The 26,254-nt window shown below is 42.3% G+C and overlaps 1 protein-coding gene and 1 long non-coding RNA gene across 3 annotated transcripts in view; one reads left to right on the top strand and one right to left on the bottom strand.

Annotated features, from left to right (window-relative positions):
- Window positions 1-21,591, top strand: part of LOC141960665 (uncharacterized) — a 50,277-nt gene extending 28,686 nt beyond the window's left edge. The window contains exons 2-6 of one of the 2 annotated variants that reach the window (XR_012633678.1): window positions 87-221; window positions 1,121-1,404; window positions 3,278-3,359; window positions 6,480-6,627; window positions 21,435-21,591. This is a non-coding gene — a long non-coding RNA (uncharacterized LOC141960665). Of the gene's footprint in view, window positions 1-86; window positions 222-1,120; window positions 1,405-3,277; window positions 3,360-6,479; window positions 6,628-9,039; window positions 10,129-21,434 lie in introns of those variants that run through there. The other variant, XR_012633679.1, reaches the window with a different exon arrangement.
- On the bottom strand, window positions 10,245-25,944 carry LMO4 (LIM domain only 4). Its single transcript, XM_074906525.1, has 5 exons — window positions 25,183-25,944; window positions 22,666-22,904; window positions 15,641-15,737; window positions 15,129-15,284; window positions 10,245-10,991 (listed from the first exon to the last, which is right to left on the bottom strand). Exons 2-5 carry the CDS (start codon window positions 22,899-22,901, stop codon window positions 10,983-10,985), a joined length of 498 nt encoding a protein of 165 aa, XP_074762626.1. The 5' UTR covers window positions 22,902-22,904; window positions 25,183-25,944; the 3' UTR covers window positions 10,245-10,982.
- Between the last annotated feature and the right edge of the window lie 310 nt (window positions 25,945-26,254).

Here is a 26,254-nt window from a genome sequence, read left to right as displayed (position 1 = left end):
AGGGAGGAAGGAAGCCATGTATAATCAGGAGTTTCACCATCACAGGATGACAGGGAGCATATCTTTCTTTATGTCATCCTCTGTAGGCTCCCAGGAGAGGGGGTGGCATGAACCCCTGGCAAGCTGACAGCATGAGGGGGAACCACTGTGTGAGTCCTCCCTCCTAGTGCTGGGTGTGCTCGCTCTTGCGGGCCAGGACATGGAGGAGCCATGACGTACAGGTGAGCTGCGCTACCCTTCCTCTGGCACTTCTTCCCACCCCCTCCTCGCCATCAAAGATGTGCTGAAGGCGTGAGGGTCTGATGTTTATAGCAGGGTGTGTTTGTGGTGTGAGAGAGATGCCAGTGACATCTCTGCTTTTCAGAGGTTATTCTCCAGCTGATTTAATTTCCACTTTGCCAAAGTGGCAAGATCTTGTGAAGCTGTGGATCGACATGGCTGAAGGTAGTCTGACCCACTTCTGCTGAACTGGAACTGATTCAGTAAAAACAGGTCAGGCCACTACAAGCTGCCCCAAGCCCCGCACGAGTGCCAGCTCCCAGCCACATTAACATTTCAGCTGAATCAGTTTGAACAGGAGTCCTCAGAGCAGACAGACACTCAAGCAAGGCTGGGCTGGGCATTGGGATGAAGGAGAGCAGAAGAGAAAACTAATGTTTAGAAAAATCATAGTTTTGGGGAGGTGGTTGAAACTGACACTAAACAAGAAGTTAAAAACTTAAACCACAAAGTATGCTTTTTACTCACTGGCCTTGGGCTGTAGCTCAGGGATAGTCTTTGGAAAGACCAATGGATGCAAGAAAGGAGATGTGGAGCCAGCCTGGTTTGTGTTATAAACCATCTCACAGAGATGTGTAGTTCAGGCTGTGGCTAAGCATATTCAAAGAAGGCTTTTGCTAGCCCAAAGTAATGTGCAGTGAAGTTGGGTGGGTGAGATTAAAATATGCCCTTGCCAAACATTTGCCTTGAAGACTGGCAGAATAATAGGTACATTGTTTTTTTTCATATTGGTATGCAATCTTAGAAAGCAAAAAATTTTTTAAAAGCAAATGTTGGCAAAAAAGAGCTTGCCTCTCCTAACTCTAATACTGACAAAGTATACCTTTTCCCTTCTTCACAGCTCATCTAGCAATCAGTGGAACTATTAATTAACCTGAGGGCAGTCCCTGGCCCGCTGCGAGCACGGCAGGATCCAAGCAAGGGGCAGGAGATGAGCTGGTCGGAGGCTGATGAAGATTTGGACTTGCATTCCAGAAAAGTTGTCTGGGGGGGGACACGCTTCCCCTTAAGGAGCTATCAGGTCACACTGACACCACTGCCTTCTAACACAGATGTTTTTCAGCCTGTACCAGTCATCCATACAAGATGGCTCTTTTCTTACCATCTTCTCAACACAGGGCTGAGGTTTGTATGGAAATACCGTCTGTCTGCCAGTGTTCCTGCCCGTGCCTGTGGTGGGTACTCATTCTCATGTGAACTACTGTAGACACTGATTACACGCGCTCCCACACCGCTGGTGAGCAATCGCACCACACTGGTTTGGACAACCATGTGTTCTCACTGAGCCCTGTTGTACTTGTGCAGTAATTAAAAAGTCATGAGTCCTATTTAAATACAGGGCATTCTGTCCTAAATCTCTGAGTGCCTGTGGGTGTAAGTTCACTCTCCAAGGATGTTCCCTGGTCTGTGTACATGCACCAGCTCCATCAAACGGATGTAGGAAATGCCAGATCCAGATATATGAATTCCACTTGTTTTGTTTGGTGTTTTTTTTTTTTTTAAACACATCACTGATCAGTCTAGGGATAGCAAAAATTAATAGTAATGAGCTAATTACTGTACCAGCTGCCTACAAAGAGGGGTCCTGTAGGCAGACTCCTTCTGCCCATTTGCCTGCTGGTTAAACCACCACTCTAGAAATTATAAAACAAAACTTTTTTTTCTCTTTATAAACATCTATCAGCATCACCTTTATATGGCCCACAGCACCAACACTGCCTAGCTTTCAAGTTCTCGAAATCCAGCCAGAATCTCCCCTAGCACATTATAACACATTTTACTAGCTTGAGCAGGGTAAAACACAGCCGTCTCCTCAAATGGATGGCTGCTGAGCTCCAGCAGCCTCTGTGCGAGGACGGGCACACCATCTGCGTGCCTCCCAACGTCCGAAACCCGTTCACAACTGCCAGCCCTTTGAAAAGCCAGCCTGTTTCTCTGATTGATTCACTTTTTAATGAACTGGGAAAGCCTGTGAACTTAAACCCTGACACCTCCACCTCCCTCCCTTCCTAGCCATCCCTGCAGCAATGTACTGATTATATTTCAAGTTATTATGGGATTAATACAGCTGCCCCCGGTGCCTCTTTCCCCTGAACTTCATCAATAAAAGTTGTGTATTACTCTCACTCCCGTTAGTTCAGTTTCTCCCTGAATCTCTCCATGTAACCCATGACGTGTCGGCAAGGCTGTATCATATCAGCCCTTCAAAGCTGCCAACGCTGCTAGCGTTTAAAACCTACTTGTGTCACGGCCTTGCATAAGCTTTGTGTATTTAAGAGGACATCTTGAGCTTTGCTACGCACTGCATCAGCTCTCTAAGTGGGTAGCACATACTTAGCACTACTGAAAATAATGAAATAAGATAATCCACACAAAAAAATTAAATAGATTGCGCCAGTGTCATCTTTCTTTGAATTCACAGTAGAGCTATAAAAAAATACTCTACACAGGCAAGTTCAGCAGAAGAAAGAAAAGGTGGGGGTAGCAAAAGATCTGGGCCCAGCACAATCCAGTTTTTAACACATGACATTTCTTTATAGCATACAAGCTTTAGGTTTACATTTTTTGTTGGTGTTATAGGGTGGTTCCCCCCCCCCCCCCCAGGAATCCTATTTGCTAAAAACATCATTAAAAATGTAATTAACTGGCTTATTCTTTGGAAAGTCTGCAGTTGTTTACAAAAAAATTGCCACACAAGCTGCCACCTTCAACTGTGCTGAAGCAGGAAGTTATGCTCTTGTTTACAACTGTGCATCAATTCCACAATATATTTAGTTTTGGTACAAGTTACATATAAAATTCTTACTGAGCTTAATGTTGCAGCAAATAACACATATAGTAAGTGAGTAGGATTTATCACTGGCTGTAATGTCGTAGCACATATTCTAAATATATATGGTGAATGATATATACACACACATGCAAACAAAATGGAAATATATTTAGTTTAAGAAGTGATGAATTGTGTTTGCTTTCATTATTCTCATTTTGTATGTAGGAGAATGGAGATCAAGCACATCCATGAAAAGGGTGGCTGGTTGGGATTGCATCTGTGAAGCAACATGCTCACCGACGAACAGGTTAGAGAAGAAACAGCACTTTGCTACTCACAGCACTAAAGAGGGGTCCCTCAGGAGTGACGGACCCAGTGTATGGTTGGTGGGATACAAACAAATCCCATGGAGTCCCAAGATGCCCCCAGAAAGCATAAAACATCTATCCAGCTAAAACGTCTCCCCCAAGATATTTTATTCTAACGTCTTTCTTAAAGGAAGTGGCAATTTTCCCCTTTAAATTTTTTTTTTTTCTTTTTTTTTCCCTTTTGGTCTCTCTCGTAAACACAGAGGCCAGAAGGCTATGCTTAAATAATTCATCTACAAATTTGCAATATCTTTTTGAACTATAGCAATTAAACAGAAAATAGAAAAATCAGTTCAGCATCCTGTTTGGATGTAATTAAAGGTATAATCTGTTCCATTTGAATACTTCAGTGCTTACCCTTCTTAAAACAACAAATAAGAATAGTAGCTCATTTGCAATATGTTGGGTTTTTTTTTTCTTCAAGACAGCTAAAAAAGACTAACTGATGAAGCAAGAATAATAATTTTTAAATGTGGCATAAGCGCAAAAATACCAACTACAGCTTTCAAATGATTGCTGCAGATCCCAAGTCTGATGAGAGTTCAATAACAAGGGTTATAAGCTTTATGACAAAACACTGACGTCTTCCACTGTTTGGTATCAGCATCTTGATATGGCTGATATAATTACCTATCAAATACATCAGTGAAATGAATATCAGAGGATATCCACAAATATGTAAGTGGGATGCATATGAGCTCAGTCTGTTAGGGACTGTTTGATCTTAAGGTTTTTTCCTAAGAATAAAAGACAAATACTGCACTCATTGCCCCTTTGTTTTCTATGAGCAGCTGATGATTTTACAGCACAATGAAATTAGCCTATTAATGGCTGGCTTATGAGTTTTAGCTGGATTTTTTTTTCCTCCTACTGGACATTTCTCCACTGCTCAAAGAAATTGAAGTCAGGTGTAAAGTTAATATCTGCCTTGTTCATTTACTCTTCTGTAAGCAATCAAGATTTCCCAAAATCACAGGGCAATCTCTTGCCTTTCGAGAATTAATATAGGCCCTGTTCTCTCAATTTAGTTTAACAAAACAACTGGCATAAGTTCAATGGAACCAATGATTATTCTGAGAGGTTACGGTGAACCACAGAAGTTGTTAGCGAAAAGCTTGCTTGTAAGATCCCCTAAGAGGAAAAGTATATGGATATTTCAAAAAGTAATTAACAGCATATTCAAACAATGTGAGAAAGAAACATCAGCTGGTTTAGCTGCAGAGGAACCTGGCTGCACATGGAGAGCTTCAGCTTGCCCAACAGCCACCACTCCCTTAAGAGCAAAGGACATGATGAGCACCAGAGGGGACCACTTGCCGAGTGGGACAGGCTCTGTCTGCGGGGGCCCCTTTCATGCTGCCAACTTCACTGTGCTCAGCAGCACGGCTCCCTCCACCATGGGGATGATCACTGGGTCTGGGACCCAACCAAAGAATTACTCTTTTCAAAATGTCCATTTTCTCTCCACTATAGCTCTCTCTCAAACATTTCTTTGGGGCAAGAATATCTCAAGCTTAGTTTTGGACTTAAAGCTATAGTTCGTAGGACTGTTTCAATAAAATTGTTGAGTTTTTTTTTTAATTTGGTTTAATATTTAAGTTAAATACATAGCAGTGAATAAAAAAATCCTAAAAATCAATATTTTTTTAAAAATATTTTTAATCATTTAGAAAAAATCAATTTTCAAGCCCAGCATTTGTAAGCCGAGGTGAACATCTAATGTAGCAGGGAACAGATTTAAACAGGTAAAATTATTACAAAAATGTAACAGTGATATTACACATGGGAACAAAATGGCACAGTGGTCTACGAGGCCTGTATTAGAACAGTGAATATGAGAGAAGTTTAAACTCACAGTTTTTGAAAGTTACTCAGCACCTATGAAGTTTGCCAGCCTTCCTACACGTGCATGCTTTGAAAGCCCAGGCCCTTTCCTTGTTTAAGTCACTGGATCAGCACATACTTAGCACTACTGAAAATAATGAAATAATAGGAAAAAAAAAAAAAAAGAAAAAAATTGTGCCAGTGTCACCTTTTTTGACTCCACAGTAGTCACATCTTTTCTGACCTGGCTAAAGACACTGTGGTATGGCCTGCGCAAGCCTTTGCAGTCACTAAAATTCTGCACTTTACTACTTTAATACAGTAGCACTGAGAGGCCTCATTAGAAAAACCGAAAAACCTCCAGCCCTTGTGGTGCCAGGCCCTTGCTTGCCCTGCACTGGACATTCTAGAGGTGAACAGGGGCAAAAAAGCATCATGAGCCACCAGGCAGGACTAAGGCTTACATCCCCAGCTACGGTCTTGGATCCTATCACCTCTCCCTTGAACTGTGTAGCCTCCTGCATGCCAAAAACACTTCTGTGAGCTTAATGCTAGAACTACTGTTAAGAGAAACACAACAACAGAACCTGACTTGTTAAAAAATACCCACAGAGGAGGGAAAAAAAAAAAAAAAAAGTCCTCAACACAGTCATGTCTTGTCTCCAGTAAACAGGACTTTTTTCAGGCCTTGGGCTCAGGCATATGACCAGTATACTGAGGGTGAATGAATTACTGACTGTCAGCTGGGCCATTTTTTGCTGAGGTTTAAGCACAGGCATTTTACCTGCCGTTTGCCAGGGACCAAGAGCCTGCACGTGCTGGGCACGTATGGCTGCTCAGCCAGCACACACCGGCCCTGTGTCACCCATTTAGCACCTGATGCAGCACTTTGCTCGGTGGCACTCCTCTACCCTACTGGGTCACACTTCAGGCCTAGGACCCAAGCCATTTCACCCCCCTAGGGAACATCTCTGAGAGACACCAACCTACTTCTAAATGAAGCAACGCTTATCTCATGCATGCCACAGGTGTGATGTCATCCCCTCTGGCAAAGGAACAAGGATGTCTACAGCCTCCACTGTGCAAAAATGCAGGAACTGAACTTAACATGTCTCACTCAGACTTTGTTAAAATATATGGTGATAATTAAGAAATATAATTACCACTACAAAGTTAATTCCTCTTTGAGTTCTTACAAACAAGTTTTTAATTTGCACCAAAAATTTACATTTCAGATTTCAAGTCAACCACAAATGGCTACAAGCTTGGCAGGGGACTCAAGGCAGTGGCTGGCAAGTTCTGCCAGGCTTGGGGGCAGGAGCACTGTGGCTTCCTGGGAATGTCATGGGCAAACAGTCACCAGCAAACCCTGGGCAAGCACAGGTAAGCCGATTGGATTGCTTTAAACTGTCTCATCTATTGTACAAGTGTAAAAATAATAGCCGTGTCAGATAAACTTCTGCTTTTTATTAAAAAAAAAACACAGCAAAACTTATAAGGTAATTGATTGCTTTCTTCTAGTTTTTTATTAGTTGTGATTAAGGAGATATGGTAGCCCTGTTTACACAGCTCTAACAAGTCAGGACCTGCAGTACGTTATTGGCTTGCGGCCCACAACTTGCAGTCCATTCTCAACAGAATCAATCTGAAGTTGAAAACATTCCCTGTAGGAAGCGTACACATCCCTGCTTATACAGGAACAGAAAACAGTAATAACTTCGGGTCCTGTAAGTTGCAAGTTCAACTTACAGAGATCAGCCCTGACTTGTCATTGCTCTCAGCATGTTCGTGATGAGATCAGAGTGCTTCACAGAGGACTCATACTTTCAACTTGACAAGGGACATAGGTGAGCATGTTACCCTTCACTGTTACTTGCAGCTCAGACTGCAGAATAAATCGAGAGCTCCTCACTGTTTAACATGCAGTCAAAGCACTGCCAATCTAAAATGGCTGATCAGTAATACTTTAATTGCAGTTTCATAGAAACAAATTGCTATTTAATTGCAATAAGCTCTTCTGTGGCTTAGCTGGACTGACAATAGGCATACACCTGGCACTATAAGTAACAAGCAGCAACAATGGTTATCTGGTACTTCATGTACAGAAGGCTCAAGCAGTAAAATCAGTCCTCGAACACATAATTTCACACTGAAGAAATATAATACTTAAAAATATATATACACATATATGTTACCATCTCAATTTTGTTATTTTAATATAGCTGTTCAGAACATAGATCCTTGCAAAAAGCCTCATACTTGACATATAACTACCAGCCAAAGAATTTGATAAACAAAATATAAATTTAAATCTTTTGAAATGCCTGATGGTACTTGATACAAAGTCATATTGTGCCAGTATGTGTTTTTGTTTTGGTTTGGTTTTATTTACCCTAAAATTAGATGATGCAAATTTTATCAGTGTTAACTAGCAGGGAAAAAGGGAGACAAATTCAGTGTGGTTAATATTCTAAAGATGTGACTTAATTTCATGGGCTTCATTTTGGTAAGACATTCTCATTTTATATTTCATAAGATACTGCATAACCTGTTAAAATATTTAAAGATAAATCATGTAGGACTGAAAAGACAGTATCTTGTTGCAAACAGAATTCGGTTTGGAAAGGCTTAATGTCCCACTGCCTGCCAGGATGCGTAAATCTCATAACTAGACAGCTGGATAGGTAAAAACATTAAACCCATTTAGAGGGCAATCTTTTTACAAAATTGTTTCATTAATAAGAGTGACAATTTATATGATTGAGACGTTTAGATGCGGTATAGACAGAGCATTTTATCCAGGTTCACAAGGATGATTTCAGATTAGTAATATTTCCTTTGATTTTTTTTAACAGCATTCATTTTTGAAAGTGAAGGAAGCTCTTACTGAATGATTATTTGTATGACTTTTCAGCAGCACTAAATGCAGAGGGTGTATTTCAGCCTCAGTGTAGCAAATGCATATGATAAAAGGTGAACAAGTACATGTTTTTTCTTACAGACCTCCTAAAAAAGTGATTTTTCACATAAGGACAAAGCTAAGTGTTTCCAGTAGCCTTCTATCCACACCTACCATCCCCATTAGAGCCTGTTTTATTGTCTGAAATGCCTCTGGTTTCAAGAAAGTGTTTTACCTAAAGCAAGAATACTACTTAAATATGTTCTATTGTATATTCATAGCTCCATTAGTCCTCCTCCAATTTAGCACATCAAAGCAAAGGCTTCATCACTTGCATGTGGATTATGCTAACATGAGTGACATTTGTAATCTTATAGGTCTGCAACTTAAGAAATGCTTTTAAAGTAAGCTATTAAATAGGTAGCTGTGCTTTACAAACGAGTCATATAATAGTTTATTTAAAGCCGTTAATGAACTTCAACCTCTACATCACTAAATGCTATACTACATTACTTACTAGAAGTTATTAGCTATCTTCTTAGCACTTCTAGGTTATATTGGACAACCAAAAATCTGTACGTTAGATTTAAACACTGTACCTTGAGTGCTTATACTGAAAGAATATAAAAAGATGTCTACAGTCTCACTAATATTTGAATTCTGTATTCATTTGACTTCAAATGTCTTTTCAAAGGAGCACAATTTGCAGGACTCTACCTAAAGACTTTAATGCCAGATGAAAAAGCTTAGAAACTTATTTTTTAAATACGTAAATGCATTTAATTAAAAAGTCATACATAGCTTCAGTCATTTTATGCTTTATATGTTATGCAAGTATTCTTTTGTCTTTACTGCCTGATATTGTACATTACAACATTTTCATTTCTCTGCCACAGTCCTGTTTTTCCTCAAGCACTGAAGTGTTAAAAGAAGAAATTCAGCAGACCTCCAATATACTAGAGGTCAAGAAGTAGAATCTGAAAAAAAAATCTGCTATTGTTTGTTTAGACAGACAAATCTATAAATCAGCTTTTTGTGTATCGGCATCACAACAAAAACGAGTCAAGCTCACTTCGTAACCAAGCATGTTGAACAGTGAACACCTTCGCAAAAACAGAATTAAAGAAGAAAACATAATAATGATGTATTTCAAATGTATTAGTCTCCTATAAAAGTAGAGTAGTTGTTAATATTGATTTGCTATTAATTGCAGCAGAGGCATATTCTAGGTGCTTGCAATTTCCTGACAGAAGTCATACAATGCACAGCCATATATTCATGTTAGTATTCTTCCTACAAACATGGAAAGTCAGAATTTTTTCTCAAAATTATCCTGCACAGCTCTACCACTGAGCAGCTGATAGGAAAAACCCACTAAATGAAGTTGCTCCTTTTCTAAGCTTAGAGGAGGCTTTGTTGCTTGGTGGGAAGGAGGGGGGGAGCTGTATTTTTTTGTTTGTTTGCTTTGAGAGAACAGATCATATTTGAGATCAGTTAGTTCTCAGAAATAGCCCAGGAAATGTGTTTTTCTTTCCTTAACATTATCAGTGTTGAAAAGTTAGTCTCTTACCCCAGCAAACACAACTTTATGTTGTTCAGATCAGAATAGCTATTGTATTTCTTTTTATGAATACTCAATTCTAGTACTCAGCATGTGGTACAGACCTTTTGTTGTTTTTTATTATTCTTTGACTTCTTTTGGTATATACACACACTCTCATGCTTGCACGCTCACAGACATATGCACACCCTTAACACAGATGACTTTGCAGAAAGGAGATGGATAGAGAGACCACAATACCTATGTGTGTACCGTAATTCACTGCAATATGAATTATAATATACTTGCTGTTACCAGAATTAAGAATCTCAATGAAAAATAAAAGACAATGTTGAAGTAGTGCTCTGTATCCTTGCCAAAAGTAACATGGTTAAGTACTTTAACAGATTCTTTACTGGCATAAAACAAAAAAAACCCATCCAAACCAAAAAGCTACTTTTAAAGGTAATTGACAATTAAGGTAATGACTATGTATGATATAGTCTAGGAATGGAGGTATTTTTTTTTAAAAAAAGCAAAGCTTCTAAAACCCATACTCAATTCAGTGTTGTTTGTTTTACTTTTTTATTATTTAAATACACCATACTAGAGCAAATGTCTCTGAAAATATCACAAATAAAAGATTTTTCTTCATTCAGCAAATTAGAAGTAGGTGAAAATTTCTACACAGTAGCTGCTATGAGCCTGACTTTTTTTTTTTTTTTGCCATGGGAAGTAGCAACATTAGGACAAAAACACTTACATGCATACATACATTGTATTTTACAGAGATACAATAAAAGTGTTTGTGATAGAATATCACAAAAGCCACATCTTTATCTCATGTTCAGTTTGATTGAAACACATTTCCTTACAACACTTAAATATACAAAGAGCAAATAGAATGTTGTTAAGGTAAAACACAGGGTACAAACTGGCCAGTGCCCTGCTAATTGTTAATGAGGGTAGAAAGCAGATTTCAATGCTTCTTTTAATTAGCTTCATTAGTCATCTTCCCCACCCGCCCCCCCCTCCCCAAGATGTCCTCCGGTGGATCTTTTTTCATTTTCTCTACAGTCTCCCATTAGCCCAGGTTCATGGAGTCCTTAATGCTCATATTCAGTCATTTTAATACACCAATAAATGTGGGAAGGGCAATCAAGAATAAAGAAGGTGCAATGGTATGGAGCTGGCATTGATGCTAGCTACAAAGGTGACTTGTCTACTTGGAGACATGGGATCCATCTGTGATGAACAAAATTTGAGATGAAGGCACGCATTCTGCATTACTCTGACCTTTTAGCAGACCTGTAAGAAATAAAAATGGGTATCTTAGCTAGAATACTAAATTTGAGATAGGAAACTACAACATGACTGCTTTTGTCTTATCCTTTTTCACTAATCTCTTTTTTATTAGATTACTTTCCAACTGTGACTTGATTAAGGCTTTCTACACTATCTACTCATACTGCTAACGTTTCAACTTCAAATAGCAAAAAGCAAACATTTTCCACAGTTTCACTACTAAAAAGAGCAGACAGGGAAGAAAAAAAAAAGACAACAATAAATAAGCACACTTTCTGGTAACAAATTGTACAGTGAATAAGGTGTTTTTTCTAGGCCCCTTTTAAAAGGGAAGAAACATTATGCCATGCCTTTGAAGAAGCTAGTAATATGATCCTATAATTGGAAGAAATAGTGTGTAAAGCAAATAAGAAGTACAGCCAATATCCTCCCAAGGCAACTTTGGTTAATATGCTGCATTGCACAAGAGCTAAATATAGATATTTCAGGATTCCCACCCCACCCCACCCCCATTTAAAATTCCTCATCTGGTGTGTTAGTTAATGTTACATAAACATTTTAATATATGAAGTCAAACATGTGCTTTCACACTGGTGTTAATGAATTGTGATAATTAAAAGTGTCTAACTCAATAAAAATCTAAACTTTTATGGATAAAATAGAAATGATCATCCATAGTCTTCAAATACAATCTGTTTGCAATTACCAAAATGAAATAATATATATTAGATTTTTATGGTTTTTAAATGACATTTTGCGCTTCCCAGGAAGTTCTTTTTTCACCCTTTCTCTAAGTTACTAAAAGCCTGAGGTCTATTAGTAACTGCAACCCCCCACTTTCAAGCTAATTAAAGTAGTAGAGGCTTGGAGGTTTAATTCCCCAGAGCTGAAGCTCAGTGTGAGAAAGGTAATTTGTCTGTCCAGAACAAAGATTAGGGAGCAGCCAGCAAGCATATTTAATAAATGAGCATCAAATATCTTCTACTATGGACACAGACAACACCAATTATGTAACTACAAGGGAATTGTTGAGTGATATGTAAACTAGAAGATTTTTAAGATCTTCTCTGAGAGACGTAATCTATCTCATACTTTATTTAAAAGTATAGAAGCTGAAGACAAGCGTTTGCTACAAACATTGCCAACTGGTAGAAAATGTACACTTTCAGTGGGTGGTAATACTGTTTCAAACAAATACTACAGGAATACTACCACTACAGAAAAAAACATAAGAGAACTCTTGACAATACAACCCCTTCAAATGAAACGGCACACAGAACATGACAAACTAAGAGTTTGCATTCTGCCAGAAAGCAAGTACCAAGTGTTCTCTGAACAGTTTTTTTCAAACTACATAGCAAGGGATGGGAAGCTATAATCTGCATGTGTGAATTGCCTCAGGGAGGCAAAAGGCAGGAATAGCCAATATCAAGTACATTTGCCTCCTTAAAAAAAAGAGCAAGTTTTTAAACAACGTTAGGTCATGCAACCCTTTCTGCCTGCACCAATCACCAATAAGTATTAACCTGTAAACTCTATTAAAACAGTAGTGAATTCGTAACCGTGACCTTCACATACGTAACAAATTCATGGTTTAATGCTGGGTGTATGTCTCAATCTCTTCAGTTTAATACAAAATCCTGTGAATATGCTATAATCTCTAGTGGTAGAATAACCTGGAGACTGATCTTTAATGTTTCGTAAAAAGTATCTCTTATAGCCAGCTCTGTCATAGAGGAAGAACATTTTTACCTAGTAGCCCTAAAACACAGGTTTCTGGAAAACATCTCTGATGTAAACATCTTTACACTGTTAAAAAGCCAGCATACAAAACATGACTCTCTTGGCATCTGTCCCTGTAGCTTCCAAAACTCCAGAAACCTGACAAATCTATGAATTTACTAACTTGTCTCCTAAACTATATTTCAGTTTTCTGGGGTTCAGGTGCTCTGCAATTCCCCTTTGAAAACTGGTAGGAGAATTTACACCATTTTCTAGAGAGATGGTATTAGAAAGGAAAAAAACCTCCAAAACTATAATCTCTCCCCAACAGTCTTCTCCCTAATACCTCTTCATCTGCCTCATCACTGCAGTTAGCAATGCAGTTAACAGTCGGTGACAGGAACTAATAAAAACCTGTTCTATTTTCTCTCCATTTAGCTTCTACCAGGTGTCTACAGTTGTGAGCTCTGCAAGCCCAGCCCAATTTTACTTCTCTTTTCCATGTTCTATGTTCCTCATCATGTCTACTGCTTTTATTGCAACTAAATCATTTTTATGTTTTGCTAAGGCATACTAAGAAACTGATAAAACTAAATGACAATTTAGACACCTATTTGAAGTTACATTAAACTTTACATTCGTAGAAGACAAGTGGATAAACCACTCTCTCAGAATGGTAAACCTTTTACTGCAGTGTATAAAGATGAATGGTTTTACCTATATTTTGAAATGGGATACCTACAAATATTCATTTAACAGATTCACTGCTAGCTAGTCTGTATTACGGATTTGTTTCATTAAAATTCACAACAGTATAAATCTATGAATCTTTAACTGTATTTGTACTTCCTTGAGAAGAGGCTGCACATTCTCCTCCAACCTTAATTATCTTTGTTCTGCCTAACTATATAGGACTTTTGTACTCAACTCTCTCATCACCTCGATTGACAAATTAAGTAAATAAAAAAGGTCCATGTTTTATTTTGATGTAATTACATTCACTGTATAAGACTTGAAAGAATACTTAAAATTAATCAGTAAATTTATGCACAGAAAAAAAAGGCAAACACAGATATTGAAATGTAGCAATACAACAAAAAACCCCACGGAAATTAAAAAACAGTTTGTGTTTTCTTGGACATAATTCTCCACTAACTAAAAGCACTAAAAAATATTCCGTATGTTGCAGAATAGATCAGCCTAGCATTTGTACCAGACTTTTTTAATCTTCCAAATTCCTATTTGCAGATAAATGTTATTTTTTGTGATCCTTACAGACATTAATGAAGTTCCTATTGTAAATCTATAAAGAATTACCAACTGAAGTGTGCACTTTTTGTTTCATTGCAATAACTCAGTGCTGTGTGATTGCCTGGGTTAATGATGAAAAAGTCAAATATACTATCAGAGCTGATGGAAAAATCTATCACCAATCTGAAATTAAAATTCATCTGTGGTCAATAAGATTTAATATCCATGCAAGTGGCGCTGTAAAGAGTAAATGAATCAATGTCATCAATACATAATCAGTATGAAATATGATGTGAATAAAATTATGTGCAAGAGTCATACATTCACTCTTTTCTGGACCAGGGTGGAATGAACAGTCTCTTAACTCAAGGTTGACAGTAATTGTTACAAATTAGGCACAGCAGTTATCAAAATGCACTCACTTGCATAGCTTTAGGACTTATTAAGGAGATTAAAATAGATCTAAAACTATCTAGTTTCAGAGTTACAGGACAACTGTTGATCAGAAATTTTTTTCTTCTTCTTCTCTATATGACTTGTACAGTCATTATTTACTCATTTAGCTAGAAACCAAGAGCTATCAACCACAGAGATATACAATCTCTAGTTGAGCTATTAGTGTTATGGAGCGATAAGAAAATAGCACTTTGGTTTTTAAATCTGAGTTATGACATACAAAACAGACAAGAAAATACTTCTGAAAGAGTACCCCAGCATGCTTCCTCGACTAAAACCTTAATATTAAAAGTGAAATACATCGGTTTCGTTCAGGAACCTTCTTTTCACACGACATTTATTTGCATATTAAAGAATCTAATTTTCCTCCCACAGCAACCTGCTCCCTTGTAGCCCTTAATTTCAAGATTATAAAATAAAATACTTCTCTTTGTTAAGACATTATATTAATGTATGCTCTCCATTTTGCTTTACACATAAGGAGTTCAACAACTGTACAGATGCACGTGCCCAAACCAAAATAAACTGACTCACTCTGTATGTCATATTTAAAAGGTTAGTATTTTCTCCCCATACCCTAAGTTATTTAAAGTTAAGTTCAGTTACTTAAAGGTCTCCTTGCAGGGGTGGGGAATGTCCACTATTAGAACAAAAAGAAATTGATCTTCATTTAGCTCTAATAAAGCTTATTAGTAATTGTTGAGTATTCACCTTCTGGTCTGGCAGTAGTGGATTACTCTGAAGTGAATTCAAATGGCCATTGATGAGAGCTGTAGGTCTATCATGTTCACAAAATAAACTGCCATTGATGTAGTGAAACCGATCTCCGGGGACCAGGCGATTCCGGCAGGTAGAGCATGTAAAACACTGAAAAAGGAAAGAGACAGCAAGTGAAACTACAGCACAAATTAAGTATGCTGCAGGTTTGAAAATTACACTTCAGAGACTGCAAGCACAGTTGAGATATGGAGCTGCTCGGTTTCTAGTATCTCCAAATATGGCATTAGTCTTACCTGTTGGGACCACGCAGTACATAACTCAAGTATAGTTTTACCGATTACGAGGGAACAAAGCTACACACTAAGGGAAGTTTTATAATATATACTTGTATTTCTAGTTATTGCTTTGCATTTCATTCATAAGCAGATGCAGATTTTATACTAAAGAAGCACAGCAGTACTAATCAGCTACTAAAAAAACCCACACAGAATAAACCCCCTCACCTTAAGATGATAGACGTTGCCCTGTGCCCTCATGACCAGCTCACTCGCAGGAATGGACTGTCCACAGGCACTGCAAGCACCACTATTTCCAAATAACCTGAAACAGAGGTGATGATCATGAATAATTTAATACACAGGAGGCTCTAAGCATTTTTGCGCATCACTGCAATGGTTTATTACACAACTGTTTTAGACTTCTGACCCCTGTCTTCCAACTTGCTTACGTGTCATAATATGAAAAAGTGCGTTTTTGTGTAACAACTGGTAGCTTCACCCTACCTTGGATGTGGTTACACAGGATTTAATCAGAAATATTGACTTACACCTCTAGAAACACAAACAATTCTGTACTACACACATTTTATCAGATTACTGGGTTCATCATAAAAAAAAGATACAATTCATGACTGGAGTTTAAATGCATTGTGTCCTTGAAATTATATGAAGAACTCTTTTGTACTTTAATCATATCTTGAGATATGAGTCATCAAAAGGGTTAAGAGGATTTGATTGTATATCTAAGAAGACATCATGCTCAGTGTATTGAAACTCCAGTAAACCTCCATCAGTGCAGAGTTTCCATTAGAAACTCTCTGCTATCCAGGTTGATATATAATGTGTATGGGTTAACCTTTTCAATCATGGTGTCAACACTTTAGATTTGCCTCTGCTCATCTCTTTCATCCTAACCTTCTCTCTCTCTTGATAATGAAATGCTTGCTCCAACTTCCCTCTATCTGCTCCTGAGTCCACAATTTAGATTACTTCATCTCTGCTAGCAACAAACTGAATGAAATTTCGATTTGAGCAGAAAGTAATTTACCGGGATCTGGACCCATTTGTCATCATATCTCTCTGGGTGTTTGCTGTATCACTGCAGTTTTCCTATGCAATCAAATGAGACCACAACATCTGCCATTGGGGGGGGGGGGGGGGGGGGGGGCACACGCAGTGGGGGGAGGGGGGAAATAGGCAGAAGAGTGGTGAAGAAAAATATATACATAATTCTTCAAATCCATTTAAAGGCACAACGCATCGATTCAAAATATAATACAATGATGATTATTGAGTTCTACTCTTACAGGCTGCGTTAGCTAGAATTAGAAAACCTTTATTTGCTTTTGCGCGCGTCTCTAATATACACAAATATTTATAAAGACTACCACAATCATTCCACAGTAAAAAAGGAAACTGAACTAGCTGGCAGGGTCACAGACCCACTTTTCTGCACGATGTAAAACATAGTAATAGGATTTACAAATTAGCGTATTGGTGTCATAATAAATATTAATATTTGCATCTCCTTCCTGTCCAAATAAAGTCATAAAATTCTGTTTGTGTCAACCTAGGAGAGGCATTACAACAGAATACCCGTAATCTGAATGATTGCAGTGTGCCTCTGTATAAAAATAATTGCTTTGAATTTTCAGAATCTGAGCTTGCAGAGGAGGCTTGTCATGTTCAAACTACTAATTTGCTGTCGCCACTTTATTGAAAATAGCCTGTAAGTTGTTATTAAATGTATCGACTGAACGACAGAGAGAGTAGTAAAACTGCCCCTTAAGATGGCTTTTAATAGGAAGCTGAGAAACAAATTTTGCAGCAGCATCGATTTGAAGAGTTCAATCAAAACTCCATTTCAAAACTAATTAGTCTGAGATCCACGACACATTGACACGTTCTTGCAGAATCACAGTGGTTACAAAGGGAAAGCTGAACTAATACATTGTCAGGACCTCCAGCCAAAGGGACTAAACTGTCTGGAAACTAAAGGTCCATTATTAGGGCATCTTCTAAATCAGGACCAGTTCCGAGTAGTTACATGATGTATTGAGGTTACTTCCAAAGCTTTACGATATGCATTTTTCTTCCTCCATTGTTACGAGTAATGAAGTTGGCACACAGAAAAGGTGCACAGGAAGCATTGCAAGAGGAGGCAGCAAGGCACCGTTACATTTCTAGAGCAAATATCGAAAAATCTAGGGTAGAGGGGTGGCGGCGAGGGCTTTGCTGAGTAGGGTGGAAAGAGAAAGGCAAAGATGAAGAGACCAATGTTCCTTGGCCGGGAGAACCCGAACCTGGCAAGCGGTGTCTCGCAACCCGCTGCACAACCACACTACCCAACTAAAACCACAGCTTTTGGAACACTGATCTCATTGCGCTCCTTGTCTTCATTAAGCATTCATTTGTTATACAACTCACTCTGACTAGAAGTGGTTGTACACCTTCAAATGTCTGTGAATTCTAATAAACGGAGTCAAACTAATCCAGAGGCTTTCCGCACATCTTAGGTTTTCCGTAAGCACATTCCCAGAACAATTCTGTTTTGGGAAGCTACTTTAGCTGAATCTTGTGCTAAAATTCCTAAAAATTACTTGCAAAGTCCAAACACCTTTCCGCTGCTTTGTATTATTTACCAGGAAAATTAAGCTTCTTCTTCCTTCTCTACTATTATGAATGGTTTTGTTCTGTAATACCATTAACAGGAGAAAGGTTCTACCTTTAAAAAAAAAAAAAAAAGTTATTTCTCCATACCAGTAAAGGAAGTCTTCCACAGTAACTATTCTTTACTGAAAAAGTTGTTTCACGTGGGTTTCTGAGAGGCTGGAGAGCTAATTACCTAACCAGGGGGACTGTCCAGGACAGTATTTGATTTAAAAGGCTTGAGGCTTTAGGTGCTCAATTAAGTAGCTATCGGTCTCAGACTGGACTTTAATGGGCTCTTTTCTCTTTAACTGCAGCAATGGGTAGAGATACCCCAGGTCAGGCTAATTAAAGCCAGGGGACTCTTTAATTGTGATGACAGAATTGGTTTCAGTTTCCTCTTTGGGTCCTCAGTCCAAGAAGGTCATTAATATTTCAACATTTGGGCAATGCAATCAATCACAAACATCAAGAGGTTCCCTATATGGACAAGGCAGCTCTTCTGCTCTTAGCAGCATTTTACTGAGCCACCTTAAATTAACTACTGTGTGGTTCCAACACAGCATTCCCCACACCCCCAAACACACAAACGCTCCTGGTTTTTTGTTTTGGTTTGTTTTTTTTTCTCTGAACTTTCACAAGAGTGGGAATGAAGACACCAAGAAATCTTTTCAGACCAGTTTCCCGTCCTGCTGTTCAAAATTCAGCATCAGCAGAAACACATCTTTAGCAACTTATATTAACAAAATACGGTTCCGGTTGTTTCCAAAATTGTGGAGACAGATTTAAGTGCTCTGATTCTTGCACAACACTGTGCACATTTCTGCCCACAAATTTATATCCAAGACCTAGCAAAGAGAAATGCACATCCAGATCTACTGATCCAGAAGCGATTGGTGTTTCTGTACATTCCCTACATTTAATCTAAATTCTGCACCAGCTATATTAAATGTAACAAAGAAAGGCAACACAGAAATTACGCCTGGAGCCAAGTCCATTAAAGGTACTTCAGAATAACTAGAGACCAAGCACCTTAAAAGCACCAGAAGCTATTGATACTTAAAAGGGGGGCTGTGCATAATGGCAAGTGCTGCATTAGAGAAGGGAAAAAAAAAAAAAAAAAAAAAAAAAAACAGCCAAATTACGCTTGGTTAATTCAGAGTAACAGATCTGCCCCCAAGTGAATTGGAGGCCTTGAATTAATTCTGTTATGACAAATCAAGATAAACGTTCCCCCTAAATTGCATGCGATTTAATTAATTTTTGAGATCCTGGTGTTTTTTTTTTTCCTAGCTAATAGTTCACATGCTCCTGTGCTGTCATTGTGCTTGAGTGGGCAGACTTCAAAGTGATATTAAATAACCAACTATTAGATTTACCTAGCACGTCCTATTGGAAAAGTGCCATTTAATTACCTAGCCTGTTCAATTAAAGGGACAGCATTCCCTGAATATAGCAGCTTGCCGCTGATTACCAGGGAAATGAACTCGCTGCCGGGCGGCCCCCTCCCTCCCTCCCCCCCCCCTGCGCGGCACGGCGCACACTGCGGCTGCGGACGGGCGAGGCGCCCCGCGGCCGGGTCCGGCGCGGCCCCACGCACCCCCCCGCGGAAGGGGCCGGGCGGGCTGCGCCCACGCCGCGCGGCGAGGAGCGGGCGCTCGCGGAGGGGCGGCGGGCGCTGCCCCTTTAAGACGCGCCCGGGCAGCCCCCCGCCCCCCCCCCTTCCCCATCCCTCCCTGCTCTCTCTTAGAGGCCAATTTTGTTAATTAAATGTTTTGTTTGCGTCGCGGCTCTCATTCATTTCGGACACGTCATTCCGAGCAGATCTAAGCCAGGGACCAGATCTCATTAGATAAAACCTATCAGAACTAAGAGAAAATGGAGGAGACACTAATTAAAGCTTTTAATTGTGCGGATTCGCTGCCACGCTGCTGCTTTATCTGGCATCTTAAGGTTGGGAGGGCTGCGCGCCGCGCCGCTCCGCTCCCCGCCCCGCCAGCGCGCTGCTCGCCGTGGGGAGGGAGGGGAAGGCACTGGGGTTTTCGCCTCCCTCTCTTTTCCCAGGAACCTTGGCTTTCCATGAAAGCTGCTGCTGGAGCTCCACGGCTAATTTGTTGTCGGGTGGGGGGGGGGGGGGGGGGTAAGGGGAGTGTTGTGTTGTTTAAACAACAAAAACACACGTCGGTTAGAAAGCTCATTAAGACACGGCCCCGTGGTCTTGGCCCGAAGGAGTCGGGTCCCTTTCACCTGGCGCCTGCCCGGCCAATCAATCCTCTTCCTCATTTTGTCAGTTGTGCCTCGCGTGCCCTTGTCCCCAGCTCAGACCTGTCCCCGCGGCTCTTGCCCGGAGAAGGGAATGTGCCTCCTCAAAAGCTCTACAGAAGATGAAGAGGGGGAAGGATGGATGGCAGAGGGGAACCAAGGAGACTCGCAGCCAAACGGGTGGCATCGCCTCCACAAACACACAAGACCATTTCAAGCAAGACAAGGGCGAGGGCACGAGTGCCAGCACGACCCACGAGGAAGCCTGCGAAGTCCATTTCCAGCGGGAAAGCTCCAAGTTAACTCAGCCCTTGCAGGGCCAGGCTGTCCTACCCCACCTTGAGCGTACGGTGTCCAGTTCAAGTTTCAGCAAGCATCTGTTAGAGTTATTTTTGCAAGTCAAATTACACAGATCTAAAGAGAAGTTAGGCGACAGAACAAGGAGATCAATTCAAAACCCTCATCTGATAAAGCATCCTATTCATAATCGCCTACATTAAAATAAACGAGTATTAATTTTTGGCAACACAAAACCGGAGGACTCAGATAAGCTTGCCTGAACTTGCCTCTGGGATACAGTGGACGCATCTCCTCTTTTTAATTAGTAGTAATCAGACATGAGGGTTTGTTTGATGGTGTTGGTCGAGTGATGAATCTGTACTATTCAGTGCATCTTAACAGTAGTGTCAATTTTTCCACTTCAAACAAGACTCTTTCCTTAACACTGTTCTGCTCTATTTAATTACAATTCTGCCAGGCTTTGGCTTGTTGCTCAGGATGATGACCGAAAAACACCATTAAAGCCCCCCATGTGCTGATTTTCTAGCATTTCTCTCTAAAAATAACCCCAAAACTAGCAAAGCTGAGGCTCTGATTCCTCAAAGATACCGAGGGCTGTGTTTCTTCTACTGCACTGACCAAAGATGCAGCCATGTATCAGGACAGAGGCTGCACTATCAATCAAGTCTTAACTCCGTCCTTTTAGACTAAGAAGGTCTCGGTGCATATGCACACATTCAGAACAGTCCTGATCTGCTCAAATAGAAGTCAAGTTTTACAACATAAGCAAACTTCTAACGTGCGCACTTTTTTTTTTTTTTTTCCACAGAAAGGAAGAAAAAAATGTAGAACTTTTTGGCCATCAGGGAGAAGAAAAAACCTGGGTTATTTCTTGACATTTACTGCAAATGAGAAGCCAGAAGCATCTAAACAAAACAGTTTGTTTTAACTAAGCATTTCTGTTATACCGGGAAGATATGGTTGGGTTTTTTTTTTAATTACTGAACGTTGAAATAGAACACCTCCTTGAAGCATTCATGTGCATCAGTCTATCAAACCATTTACTCAAATTAAATGTGTAATCCTTCAAAATGCCTCCTTTTAAATTAATGAGTTTAAGTAGCTTGAGTTCACCTGAAAAGATCGTACGGGCACCTGACCTCAGGAATTCTTTCTATTAATTATATTGGAAACTCGTTGGAAGGGATACTCTGTGTAATCTTACTGTACCCCAACAGATGCGAGATTAATAAGGCTTAGTTCCCCCTACCCAAATCTGTGGCATTTAAAGCAAACGGCTTCAAAAAGATATAAGAAATAAAGGGCAAAAGTATATCTCTCCTCTCCTACCCCCTGCATTTTCTATACTGGAAGTTAAGAAAAATGTCGGTTCAAAGCTTCTCTGTAACAATGTGAAGACAAACACTATACCACTGTTTTGGGCTCTAAGTAGAATCGGTGGCCCTCAAACTGACGGTTAATCAGCTCTTTCACAAGGAGAACAGAGAATGAGTCATTCTGTTTCCACTCAAAGGAGTTTAAAGGTGCTTATGTAAATATCATAATTAATCAGATACTAAAGGCAGGCATTTCATTATTTAGCACCTCTGCCACAGCCTTATTTAAGCCATACGATTTTAACATTTACCGTTCAGATATGCACACTTCTCCTTCAACACTACAACAAAGCAGATTAATTTAGCCTCTCTGATTGCTGTTTATTTTTAGTTAGGACTTGTTTTGTGCTGACAAACCACTTTAAAGTTACAGTCGTCGTTCCGCCCCCCCCCCCACCTCTTCCCTCTACTTGGCAGTCGCCACTGCGCCCTGGGCTAGGCGCTAACATCCGCACCCGCATGTCTCCCCGCTCCTCACGAAGGAGCGATCTGGGACCAGCCCCCGCCCCGCGGGCACCCACACCGCCAGAAATAAAGGGGGGGAAAAGGAAAGAAAGAAAAAAAAAAAAAGGGGGGGGGGGGGGGAGAAGGCAGGGAGGGAGGCAGACAGGCAGGGAGGGGGAAAGCGGAAAGCGGTCCCCGCCAGCCCGGCCGCCGCCTCACCTGATGTAGTCGTTTCTGCAGAGGATCATGCCGCTCTTGGTGTAGCAGGAGGTGCCGATGTCCCCCAGCTGGGCCTGGCAGCAGGAGCACTTGAGGCAGCGGCTGTGCCAGTAGCTGTCCATGGCGTAGAGCAGGAAGCGGTCGGCGATCTTCCCCCCGCAGCCGGCGCACCTCTTCCACGAGAGGGAGCCCGCCGTCACCGGGGGCGGCTGCGAGCTGCCGCCGGGGTTCACCATGGCCTGCGCGGAGAGAGGGACCGAGCCGGGTCAGGGTCGGGGCGGCAGCGCACCCCGCCCGCCTCCCCGCTTCGCCCGCGGCGGGGCCAGTGCCGCTCCCGGGGGGGTGGGGTGCGGGGTGCACCGGGCAGGCCCGCGGCCGCGCAGCTGGTGGGGACCGGTGGGCGTGGGGGGCAGAGGGAGCGCGCCCCGCCGTCCCGGCCACCCCCCGCCCCGCTCCGGGCTTGTGCAGCTGCAGCTCACAAGTCAGGAACAGTCCCGGGGTTTGTTTTGCTTATGGAAAAAAAAAAAAAAAGTGTGTGAAGAGTGAAGAAAAAAAAAAGTTGTGAAACTGGTTTTTCAGTCTAGGAGAGGCTCCGCGGGCTCGGGGCGGTAACGAGGGGCTCGGGACCGACGGTCCAGAGCTCGGAATTTTTTGTTTTATTTTGGAGACATAAAAACACCCAGAGAAATCACTCCAGATTGAGGACACTGGCCCGAATAATAGATCATTGAACTTTAGGACGCCTGTTAACTTCCTACACAAACATACTCAACTTTTGTTCTCACTAATCTGCCCTTGATCAGCAGTTTAAATGCTCAAGCTTTGCTACTAAAAAAAAAAAAGTTTACCGACCATAGGAAAGCAGCAGCATAATGAAGTGCACCACTCCGGCTGAAGTTACTCTGGCCGCCCCCAAAACTGCTACTGAAGGCATTTTTCACTTTCTAATAAATGCTTTATGCAAGCAGGACAACCGAGAGATAACATAGGAATCAATTCATAAAGCTTACTCTAAACCGATTAATTTGTTGCCTTCAATCCAGAGTCCAATAAACTCCCGGTGTTCCTCTACTCACTTATACTATAAAAAGATCAAGTTATTTACTGCCAATTAAGCAGCATGTTTTGTCTTTGTCCTTTGTAAGCCGTACGTGCTCATACCGAGGCATCTGGCTATCTGCTAAGGACCTTCAGACTGATACCTCCAGAGCAGCGAGGACGAACTTTTTCCTGCCACTGGCCCAACTCGGCTGCAGGAGGAGGAGAACGGAGGCCGATTTTAAACACACATTTCCTCAGAAAGAGTACCTGGAGGTATGTCCAGTGACCGCATAATAAACCAGAAGAACTGCACCAATTAAGCTGTAACAAAAACCCCGAGACTTTGGAAAGAAAACCACTCTAAAAGCCATTAGCATTGCATTTATCCGAACGCATGATATACCTTTATGTAAATTGATTTCTGATGCATTTGTTCAAGGAATTGCCTTTTGTTACAGTTTCCAGCTACAGCCTAAATGAATCTGCATTTCCTGCTCCGAGTCTTTAAACCGTTTTCCTACGCTTTAAATCACTTCGGCTTTCTTAAAAGAAAGAAAAAGACTCCATGCCACCACCTTAGCCCGTCTTTGTCGAAGGCAAATATATATATAAATATAAAATGGGAAACGTTACCCTGAGAAAACCATCCAGTAACCCCATTAAGCTAAAGCTCTTAAGGACAAGCAATACCTTAATGCTGATTAAATCTAAAAAGATGAATCAAGAGGACTGACCAGAAAGTGACTCCCTTGATAACTAAGGACGGGCCCTCATCAAGTTTCATTTAGAGTTGGGGGGAAAAAAGCTTTTAACTTAAATAGGCTTACTCTAGTAATTACACAGCCAAGCAATTTAGGTCCTGGGATAGGAGTCAGTGAAATAGAAAGCAGAGCTGGAAGCTAGAGGCAAAATAACCCCCCCTTTTAACAGCGTCTCTGGTGTTTTTTTAATGGAGACCAAGGGAGGGACAAGCGGAGAGCTGGCAATTTGTAGTACAAAAATGGATGCTTAATTCATGTCTTGGTTTTAATTAGGTGATTCACCGGATTTCTCCTGGATTGAAACAAAAGACCGTGTGGGGGGCAGGAAGGGAATTGGAGAGGAGAAATAGAGAGCTCACTTTGATCTTTTCTGCCACTGTTTCAGAATAGTGTTTACTACGGGGGAAGCGGGTGCCCCAGCCCCCCCCTCCCGTCCCCTCCATTCACAGCCGAGGCAGGCAGAGCCCTTTCCCGGCGGCAGCTGGGAAAGGGGGGGGAAGGAAAGCCGCCCCGAGCGGCCGCCGCCGCCGCCGGGCTTTGTACGCGGGGGCCGCGACAATGCCCGGGGCCCGCGGCTCCCCCCGCGTCCGCGGCGCCCCGCTCCGCGCCCCTCGGCCGCGGCGGGCAGCGCGGGACGGCGGCGGCGCAAGGGGCGCGGGCATGCAACCGCACACGCGTACGCGGGGAGAGAAGGGTAACGGCCGGCACTTCTTACCTGCTTCCCCTCTATATTGCAAAAGGCCGGGGAGCAACGTCGCTCGGGGTGCCTGAGGCGGTCTCCTTGCAAAGAAACAAACACAGCGCTCGCCCTCGCTCTGGCTCTCGGGAGCGCTGGAGGGAGCCCCCCGCCCGGTAAGGGGCAGCCCAGGCTGGAAAAATATAGATATTTCTATGAGAGGTGTCTGCCTGGGTCCTTCCTCCAGCTCCCGCTTCCCGGGAGGGGAGCTGCAGAGCTCAGTCCCTGCCGCTGAGCTGCACACGCAGGGCGCCGCCGCCGCTCGCTGCTGCAATCGCCGGGTAAGTTTGGCAATGTGGCTTCACTTTGTACCGCTTCCCCCCCCGCCCCCCCACCTCCGCCCCCTTCTCTGGGCTGTGGCGGCTCCCGAGCCTCCCGCGGCGCGGAGCCGGCCGGCCGCGGCCCGCCGAACCGCCTCCGAGGAGAGAGCGAGCGCCGGCGAGTTTGCGAGGGGCCGGGCGCGGAGCTGCTGCCGGGGGAGCCGCTGCCGGGGATCCTGCGGCGGCGGCGGTGCGGGCAGGACGCGGGAGGAGGCCGCCCCGCCTGCGCGAGCGCGCGGGGTGTGTGTGTGTGTGTGTGAGTGAGTGCGTGTCCGTGTCCCTGCGCGCGCGCGCGCGTGTGTGTGTGTGAGTGCGTGTGCTCCCGCTGCCCCTCACACATGTGTTACTGACAGAGCAGAATCCCAACTACACTCCGGCTCGGCTCCGCCGTCAGCCCGCCGCAGCCAATCCGCCCCCGGCTTGTTCAGGCGGAATAATAAAACCTGCCAATCCCCGAGAAGACAAAGGAATGAGTGAAAGGGGAGGAAAAAAAAAAAAGGCGAGAAAGGGAGGGGGCGAGGAGGAGGAGGAGGGGAATGGAGAGGAAGGAGGGAGTCAGGTGGGCAGCGGCGGCCGCGCCGCCCGCCCGGGCGCTGAGGCGAGGTACGCGCGCGGCCGTTGGGGCGCCGCCCGCCCCGCCCCGCTCCCGGCCACCAGTTGAGAAACTTGGGCGGCGAGGGGCCGTCCCGGCCGCCCCCGGCCGCCCGCCGCTGGGGACGGGCCCGCTCCGC

Source organism: Athene noctua, chromosome 5 (genome assembly GCF_965140245.1).
Source record: "Athene noctua chromosome 5, bAthNoc1.hap1.1, whole genome shotgun sequence".
In the NCBI taxonomy this organism is placed as follows: domain Eukaryota; kingdom Metazoa; phylum Chordata; class Aves; order Strigiformes; family Strigidae; genus Athene; species Athene noctua.
Note: the sequence above shows the minus strand (reverse complement) of the source record. Positions and strands in the feature narration are given on the sequence as shown.